General features: G+C 40.1%; 1 protein-coding gene across 1 annotated transcript in view; it reads right to left on the reverse strand.

Moving 5' to 3' along the window:
• Positions 1–10,478, reverse strand: part of LOC100163405 (headcase protein) — a 47,389-nt gene extending 36,911 nt beyond the window's left edge. The window contains exon 1 of the mRNA XM_001951326.5: positions 8,945–10,478. Coding sequence (XP_001951361.2) covers positions 8,945–9,867 — 923 coding nt within the window. The 5' untranslated portion in view covers positions 9,868–10,478. The remainder of the gene's footprint in view (positions 1–8,944) is intronic.
• Between the last annotated feature and the right edge of the window lie 321 nt (positions 10,479–10,799).

Consider the following 10,799-nt stretch of genomic DNA (forward strand, 5'->3'; position numbering starts at 1 on the left):
AGTAATTATTATCCTTATTAATTAAGTATATGTATACCAAAGTATATAAAAAACTTAAAAATAAAAATAATAAATGTTCGAACAAATCATACAAATTGCAATGGCCAGTATGATGTTAAAAAATAATGATAGACAATTTATTGTGATAACTAATAAACAAAAAATAATATGTAGATATATTATATTATTATGACATAATATGTTATAATAGGTACCTACTTATAATATTTTGAACTGTAAACTAAAATTATGAGATACAATTAATAGATATTCAAACCAATAAGTCAAATATAAATCAACTATTATAATTATTTAGTATTTATAGCTTTTTCTAACATTTCATTTTCATTTGGAATTTTTGAGTTTAATTACTAGAAAAATATCATTTAGTTTTATATAAGGAAGGCCTAATTAACACTGGCGGAGTTTTCATATACCCATTACAGGTAAGAAAATAAAACTGGCGGAGTTTACATTAAACCTTTTCATTACCTTTTTATCTAACCGGTATTCTGGCGGAGTTTACAATCGCCCGTACAAACATCGGCGTGTCCCGGGAATTTAAAGATACCTCGTCGACAACCGTTAAAATTTGAAATAAAAATTATTAAAGAGTAGGTAGCCCCCGACGGGTGCACAAGAATACAACGAAGGTTACAAACGTTGCAGCCGTCAACGTGGTCGTTTTCTCTTTTGAGTACGACGCGTATAATTGTAATAATATATTGAGTGCTGTAGTACTGCAGCGGGCAGGGTAGAAGAGGCAACAGTAGCAGCACACATGCATATTGTTAGGTACACAAAAAAAGATGCCACTGCAACCACCGAACGGCGGTCGTCGTCGTCGTCGCGGTCGTTTACTGACGACAGCCAAAAAGACTTGTGTGGGCTTCACACGGTAAAAAAATATGGGTTTAAAAATAAAAGAACCCTACAATTTCGTGCAATCACAATACGGGACCCGCCGCTGTTCATAATAATAATGAATCCAAACTAATATTATGTATAACACAAAAACATAACCTAGCCCAACCAACCCAACCAGTGTGACGGGCAGCAGTGCACCGGCGGCAATCTCTTGTGGTGCATTGGAATAATAACTAAGTTGACGAGGAACCGGATATGAACACAACAGCTGGCACGGCCCTCACACGTTTGAAGAAAAAAAATGCAATCCGGTATTACCTACGACTACAAATCGTACGAAAGCCGCGTTTGACGGCAATTTTTACAAATTTACAAATTTTTACGTTAGTACCGTTCATCACTCTCTGTCTTTTGTTTCTTAGACAGCCCGACTGCCGCAGTCGGCAACACTGCAATTCGATCCCCTTTGGTATTTTTTTTCCACGCGGTAGGGGTCGACGAAACGAACGTAATAAATTATACACACACGCAACAACACGCCGGGTGAGTCACATGGACGGCTGTCGGGCGCTGAGTGTATACGAGAACAAAAATAATAACAATATGTATATAATATCGTAGGTCAGAATTCAGATCGCGTGTGTGGCGGTGGACTTACGATGGTCATTTTCGACTGTTTTATTGGGGTAGGTGGTGGCTATGTAGTGGGTAGTACGTAGTGCGACGTAAGTGCAAAATAAGGTTTCAAAAATAAATATCGACTTCGCGAAACTATTGCATACGCCGCGATTATAAAGTATAATATAGCAAATCGGCGCGAATGGCGCTCAGTAAATTTTGATTACGCCGCACAGTTGCATTCCAAAGCGTTTACCTATCATAAAGCTGAAATACGAATAAAAACTACTGATTAAACATTTCAGATTATCTCAGCTAGATACGTGGGTAGAACCTGTATAATAATACAGCTAATACCTACTGTGTTTTTGCCGTTTTCATAACAGACATTTTTTTCAAGAAAATACACCACGAATAATTTTTTTTTTTAAATAAACGGAGTTTTCCAATATTTAATTATTATTAATCCAAGTACACAGTCTTGATATCAATCGTTCACACACTCAGTTGAAATTCATTAAGAAGACATCGTATCATAAAATTATGGAACTTGGAATTATATTAGGTACTTATATTATTATGTAAATTACGAAAGTAAAGTAAAGTAGAGAATACATTATCAGAAGGTTAACACACAATATAACATCACATATACTAACATACACACACCAGTCATAAATCAGTGATACATTTATAGCTTTTACAACATATTGATGACCCTTAATGTTCCAATGTTGTTATGATTGATAATGATTAATGTATATGTATAATATACTTATTACTTACAAATGTCCTTACCAAGTCTTATAGGCCAACTGGTTGAATAATAACAACTTTGCATCACTCGTAAAATCGTCGATTCGTCAATATAACATACAAATATCCTACATTTAACATTATTATTATAAGGAACTTGTAAATAACTACTCCACAGACTACCGAGTGGACTCTATTAATGGGTCGAACGGAGGATTCAGCGATTAGGAAGGGTAAGGCCGAGTATTCGGCAGATTACAATATATTTTTTAAACCCGAAACTCATTACGAGGTCTCTACGCCGTTTGAACTTTTGGATTTCGTCCTGGTTCGGGTGCGATCAATCCCACTCACCGACACAAGTAACGTGCATACATTAATAATTATTATAATAATAATTATTATTGACAGACTGGAAACTCGGAATAACTCGGAATAACGATATCGGTGCACTGCTGCACGAACACACATTGAAAACGGCGTGCGCCCAAAAGGTTAAAATTAGCATACGCGGGTCGGGGTCCCGCGACAATAATAAAACGTAGGCTGCTGAGCGAAGGCAAGAAAACGAGCCTTGAAAAAAAACAAGCTCACGATGCGTCTCATTTGTTTGAAATTATTAACTGATATTCTTATAATATTATATAAATTATATTAATACTATAGTAAAAATAATAACGGACAGACACACAGGGCGATACGCGTTTGCCCGAGCCACCGTAATTACAATAATACACGGGTAATAATAATAATAATAATATATTATATTGTGGTATCCGCATCGGCTCGTTTAACACGCGTTTTAATTGGCCCGCGGATAACACTAACCTAAAAAATAATAATAAATAACGTAAAAAAAATAAAGACCAACAGAATAAACAATAAACGCTAGTCGGCGGCGTACACACGCACACTCACAATAAAAGTCAAGGACAACCGGTTGCCGGACAATGCAGCAGTCCGCCGCCGTGGTGATTCGAGGAAAAATACGTACGCACACTCGGAGATCAGTATAATAAATAATAATAATATAATAATATAACCACTACCACACATATTATTATAATAATATCGGAGACGAAGAGGCTGTATAGTCATCTTCAGGTCACTTGTAGTACAGCATAAGGTTGTAGAACACGGCCGTAAGTCTGTTGTATGAGAGAGGTGGCGATCGTATTGTCGGCATTTCCCGTTTTCCGAGAATTACCACGAATAAATACAATCCAAGGGACCCGACGAAAATAAATAATATTATTATTGACGACCCTATCACGAGGTGTTTCCGAAGACGGGGGAGAGCGGGGATGGGCCCCTACATCTGTACATTCCGAACAAATTTTCAGATGTACGAGTTTTATTACAGTCGGGGATATAAATATATAATACCCGCGACGTTCGTGTACGGTTGTTTATGGCGTTCGGTGCGTGCGAGTTCAAAGATAACAAGTGTCTCATTTTGCATCGAGTGGGTAATAACGATACGATGACGACAATAACACGAACGGTTCTGGTGAAATTTCCGAAAAACGGAATTTTATTCGTTGTTGTCGTTGAGCGCCGGCGCCACTATAGCGGCGATTCAGAAATCAAAATATGTTAAAGATTCCTTGCACCATGCCGAAACATCGCAACGGTCGTGAGGTTTTATGTATTTTTATATTGTATTTTTTATAAGGCAGGTAAAGACGGCGGCGCCAAGAACAATGATCGTTCTATCCAGTATATTCACTGCACGTCTGTGCGTCAATAGAAAAGCGGCGACGGCACAAAAAAAACCAGTCGTACCCAAATTCGTTTTAAAATTAGATCGACGACGACGACGATTGAAACACGACACGCAAGTACGTATCGGCATTCAACAAACCACTGTAATTATCGCGACTTGTGTACGACGATAAATCCTTATATGGAAATCGATATTGCACGCGCACACGGTGGTTATGGAATATTATTATTATAACTCGTACGATATTATTATACTTATCGACTCGGGAGAGAGAAGAAAAATTTAACGAAACCTATTCATAATAATTATTCACCAACTACAATCCGACGGGGAAACGACACTACAACTCTGCTGTAGTGTTGCACTCGGCGTGTTTGTGTACGCATCTACAAGTACAGCTGTTACTATATAGTACATAACAGACATAGTGTACATAACACTTGGGTATCGGAAGCGCGGGCAAAGCGGTGCATGGTAGCGTGACGGATATTTCAAGGTTGTCGTTTGGAGGTTCGTACGGATTTTATTCAAAATAATTTATATATAATATACAAACAACAAACGTAGGGTAATGTAATGTAATGTATTATTAATTTCATCCAGTGAGCAGTGGTCAATTACCGACAAAAAACCACCGTTACTTTTTAATTATACAAAAACAACAATTAAACCGAACGTGATATACGCACGCACTCACTCACTTTTGACCCAGCAATAGTTTAGAGTAAAAACTGAAAATTACAACACCGTGACGGTCGTCAAAAACGACGAGTCTAAAAAAACATAACACGACAGCCGTATACAAGAAAATAATGGAACAGATACACAACAACAGCCGTGTTGTTGATATTTAATAATAATTATGAAACATTCTGTTATACTCGGGAAGAGATACACACACCACACACACACCCAGTCATGGAGGGCAGGCCCCCATAGTAATAATAATAATAATAATAATAATAATAATAATAAGTAATAACAATAATAAACACATATGCCACCACCACGCTACACACTATTATAGTATTACATGAATTTTAAATGAAATTTTCTATTCGTTGTCGAAAAAATGAAAAAATAATATAATATAATAATTAATATTCATATTTATGCTTCGTCGGAGGTACTCACAACATATTATTGTAGTCTTTGAAATAGAAGTAATGTGTACGTAGGAAGTAAACTCCGAACAGTTTTTGAGCTCGTTGTGCGTCATCATAGTCAACCTCTCCCTTCCCCCAAACGGAGATCACCAACAACTTCAACGGGAGGGTGGAAAAAAATTCGGGTTTTAATTAGATCGCAATATTTTACGCGAAACACCCCCACGGACTTCATCACAATGTTCGACCACGATCTAGAGAGGGCTGGGGGCAACGACGACAACTCGTCGACATGCACGTATACCTTCCACCCACGCCGAAAGGGTTTGTATTCCGAGCGAATAACGGATCTGTATTTAAAAAAAAGATGTATACACACATAATTGTATGCATACGACGGGAATGCGAACACGCTGACCTAGCGACCCTCCCCTCTCCTACACCGCTCTTTGACCCTCGTTTTTGGGCGAAAAAAAAGTAAAAAAGGCACACCGGGTGTGCGACATACCAATATTAATATCATATACTCGTACTACACTTGTTCCGAATACGACGTCAACTCGACGTTCCGCAAGTGTTTACGAACGCACGTAATTAAATATTTTAAAAGGGTTTTTTTTAACATTTCCACCCAGTTTTCGTTTTAATGACATTGCGACCCTGTCCACACCATGCACCGCACGATTTTTTTCGCCGCTGGCGACTACAGAAAAAAAATCGAAGCTCTGCTTGCAAACCGAACGCCGCCGGGAACCAAATAAAAGGAGATACCTACTTAAAATAAATATCCAACTAAACGAAATTCCATACGATTTGAGACACACTATCGCGATTCTACCGCGTGGTAAATACCACGTTGAACAAAAATAATATTATACGATTTTAATATAATATGTAACTTATAAGTTATAATATTAAAATCGTATATAATTATTACCATGGTAAATTGTTGTGTTAAATATAACTTTATCCCAACCAAAGTAATGATTTACATAATATTTAAATTATTAGCAGTTTGAGTTATTATTATTTATGATGATGGTTCATATTTGAAAATATCAAAATGGACATTGGGAGTCACCTAGGCCCAATTACGTTATTTATTCATATTATTGTACAAATAATATTTCATATTACTTACAAAATGCATTATCTTTTGTAAGTGTGTAGCACAACTAAGAAGATGCTCATATTATTATTATTGTATGATGAGAATTGGGAGGGATGTCCAATTTGTGTCAAAAAAGTAGCGGATATGCAGACGATTTGAAAAAGTTCGCTCACCACCCACCACCCAGTAAAAACCCACCGCCCACCACTCATAACTCGTGGGGTTACAAGCAAACAGAACCCACCCAACCGACACTCCGGGAATTTCGCCTTAACCTATAGCCAACGAAACGATGATATTTTCTTCAACAGGAACGGTTTGTAACGCCGACCGGTTATACGAATATAAATAAAGTAATCAGTTAAATCGGGTCGCTGTAATCGAAACAATAATAATATTAATATAATCATCTGATAGGATTCTGTCGAAATACTTTAAATAAATATCAATTGATGAATATTGTTTACAAGAGTGTATTACGAAAAAACCGTTATCGTGTAAAATAATAAACGTTGTTGTGTGTACAGAAATGCGATAATATTATATTATTGTCATTATTATTATTATAAACATTTTATTTACCCGTCGCTTTTACGCTTCTAAAAATTCAACGCAAGCAAAAAAACCCGGGATACGTGGAGATCAGTCGTGAACACACAGAGAACAATCGGAGTCAAAAAACGACGTAAGTATTAAAATAACTTAAATCGTGGGATTTTTTTGAGATAATAAAAAGAAACGCAGATTTTTTAACGGAAAAATATTACTCGAAAAGAATCGCGGTATTTATGAAATACTACGACTACCCGACTCCAATGACAAAATAATAATAATGTAATCGTTTCCAGGAATACATCTTGCGCAGTTTCGAAGTGATTTTTCTTCGGTCGCTCGCAGTCTACGCGAATATAATAAACTACCACCATAGACATCGGAAGGAATATTATAGATACCGTAGAAAGCCCCTCTTCACATTACAATATAATAATAGGAAAACTAGAACGGAGCCGAAACTAAAACACAACTTAAAAACACGTAACACAAAGAAACACGCTTTTAATGAGACACATTTTATTGCCCCGTCTTCAAACAACAACAAAACCCAACGTGCACCAACCTCCGTCGTAAGTGGACGTCCTTCGACCGATTTTTCAACGCGAACACATCACAAACGGGCGCGCGCGCACCAAGAGACCCACGTGGTTCACCGAAATATATTATTTTCCCGCCAACGAAGATTACGACCCCTTTGGTTAACGCCTTGACACGCTCGAATATTGTCTCTGATAATTAATCTTTTTAACTCGGCGGCGCAATAAAATATAAATAAAATAAAATAATATTTTACATTAAATTATTCATTCATAGATGTGTATATTTATAGTGCAAACAATATAGTAACGCTGGCGTTTAAGTGTTTTGACAAAGAGTGTTAATATTAAATATTAATGCTCAAATGCCCAATGCAGATTCTGATCAAATACGCACGAGAATCTAAATGTATACACAAATTCACAATACATATAAATATATAATAATATGTAACGGACTTTTTAGGTAACTATATTACTATAATTATAACAACAGCCTAAATAGCCGAACGAATCCCGCATGGGTAATAATAGACTAAATGGGTAACCTTATTGACATGTCAACGTAATGTAAAAATAATATGCCAGATGAAGTCGTTGGTCAGTTAAGATTAAAACATTTAAAGTATGATGGATTTTTAATTAATTTTAGATGTTAATGATTATAAAATAATGTTTAAATTCCACAAATATACAAAATACCTAAATAATATATATTTGTTAATACCAATGAATGTAAATTAAAGCTATACTCAACACATTTATTTAATGGTATAAAATATTCTAGTTAGGTAGATACATTAAGTGTTGATTTAGTATAAAATAATCAACTTTTCAGGAAAAAAGGGATATATATTAAGGCTAAATATTTTATTACACTTTGGCTAACTTATTTTGTACTGATGTTTTTATAATATGTTTTTACATTTTAAAATGTACTTATTATTACTAAGTGCAATTTTAAAGCAACAAATGGGCTGAAAGCGTCTGAGCCTTTAAGTTTGTGAACTCTGGATAGATACATCAACAGAATCCAGAATACGCGAGTTATAATCGACTTTTGGTCGATTTACCGCGATTGCCATCTAAATCGCGGGAATTGAGAGTTTAATTTTCCCGAAATAAACAAAAAGTTTACTCGAATTTTCTACGTATATATTTTGGATTCTTCTCGTGCACAAAAAGCCACCGATTAATTTTCTCCAGACGGTCTCGGGGGCGCGACAACACTGCGGCGGAGACGGGTCGACGAGGTACCAGACGGGAACTTTCGAAAGAGGGTCGAAATCCCAATCCCCCAAACAGAGAGGAAAAAAAAGGCCACGTTTTTCGCCCTCTTCATACCCCAAAATGTACGACAGACACGCTGGGAAAAGGGAAGGAAGGCGTCGGCGGCGGTTACTCACGCACGCTGCCGACAGTCTGACTAGGGCAACAATATTAAATTCGTGTGTTTACGGACGCGTCGCCGAGACTTGTACACAATACCAGGCGGCGGCGGCGGCGATGTTTACACACGCGAGCCGCATACCAACTTAATCTCAAAACCCTCATACGAAAAGCGTTCTCACACGACTCGACGATTATTTAATAATAATTAAAAAATAAATAACAATAGGTACCTAACAATAACCTGAAAAGGATAATAATAAAAAATTGTTTTATTTACCTCTCGAAAACGTCTTTGAGACAGGCTCCGCGCCTCTTGGACGACGAAGACCCGGAACCGGAACCAGAACCTGAACCAGAACCGGCACCGGTGCTAGTACTGGAACCGAACGATCCCGAGTGGGCAGGCGACACGCTGCTGGCGGAATTGGTGACAGGAGAGCTGGAACCGTTGGACGAACCGGACAGGCTGCCGGTGCGGAGCCGAAGTTCGGAATAGTCGACCATCATCATCGTGGACGCGGCGGCCGCCGGTTGTCTGGCGGAGGGCTGTCGGCGCTTCTTCTTCTTGCCGATGGTCGGCGGTGCGGCCGATGTCCTACCTCCGTCAACCGTGTCATCCGCTGCGACGCCGCTTCCGCCGGATGACCGTCTGCGGATGACTGAAACAGACGACGACTGCGGCCACTCGGAGTCCTTCTTCAAGTAACCACGGCCGCAACGGCAGCCGCAGGCCTTAAACGCCATTTCATAGCCTTTCTTGTTGAGGTTCACCACGTTGTTGTTGTTGACGTTCACCGTCCACAGGTCCTTGATGCGCCGACTGTTGGACTGCGGCGCGTTACCGTTGGCGTACGACGCGGCCGCGTTCTTCATGTAGACCAGCACCAGCCGTTCCCAGGCGTCGAAACACTCGCGGTGCATGTACCGGCCAGCCGGACACCCGCCATCGCTGCACACCACGCGGGCGTACAGTTCGGCGGCGCGTGGATCTTCTGGCCTGATGGGCGCAGACCGCATGATACAGTCGCCGGTGGGCACGCAACAATCTTCGTAGTGCTGTTGCTGTTGGTGGACGAGTTGATAAGGCTGCTGTTGCTGTTGCTGGAACAGCTGTTCCATGGCCGTTGTGGTTGATTGGCCGAACAAGTCGGCGAAATGTCCGATACCGTTGAAACCCATTGCGTTCCGGCGAGGAGCCATTCAACGACGACTACGACGGGCGACGTTAGTCGACGACCACGACGACGGCGATCGCATGCCGCGCGCGGCGCAAGACGGCGGACGTCGGTGTCTCGTCCGTTGAGTATTGCGTTCAAGTCTTGTTTTTTTCTCGATTTATAGTTTTTATTTAAAAACTACTCGGCGTGCGCTAAAAGCGCTCGACAAATAGGCGCTAGCGGCGACGAAGGATAAAAATATTATACCTTTTTTTTTCAAATTATTATATCGACATACATACGTGATACGAAGTGCAAACGGAAACGATCGTCAAATTTTCGATACGAAACCCGCGAAATCGTCTCGAGACGAAACGAGAAAATTATGTCAAAAACCAAAAATGATGGTAAACAAAAAAAAATAATATTATTATTATTAATAACGATTTGTACTTCGTCACAGGTGTGCGAGGAGTGCGTGTGTGTTTGTGTCTGTGTTTGAGTTTGTGTGTGTGTATTTGTTTGTGTGTTTTGTGTGACGCGGCGCGTGCGGTACGGACGACGTACGGCCACTTTCTGTTTCGTTGACCGACTGCGCGGAGATACCCGAACGCGAAACACCCGCGCGACAACAGCGGCGGCAGCGGTGACGATACACGTACGCGGGCTCGCGCGCGCGCTCTCTCAAAGATCCCGATTGTGCCCGCCCGGTTTTGAGTCGTGTGCGTGTACGCTCCCGTCAATGTGCGTCTGTGTGCGTGCGCGCGCCACCCAAAACCGTGTACCGGCGTGTGCGTGTGTGCGTGTGACGGTCACAGTCAAGGGCAGCGGCGGCGGTGGTGCGGCGGCGGCGGCGTCAGTGGCGCCCACTGGTGCGGAGTTACGATATCACTCCCCTCCGCCGCTACCGCAACCACTGAAAGCCGGCACTCGGCAGGGTAGTATCGCGGCGTGCACGTCACGTGACCGCTCTGC

The sequence above is a fragment of the Acyrthosiphon pisum genome, chromosome A1, assembly GCF_005508785.2.
Source record: "Acyrthosiphon pisum isolate AL4f chromosome A1, pea_aphid_22Mar2018_4r6ur, whole genome shotgun sequence".
Classification (NCBI taxonomy): Eukaryota; Metazoa; Arthropoda; class Insecta; order Hemiptera; family Aphididae; genus Acyrthosiphon; species Acyrthosiphon pisum.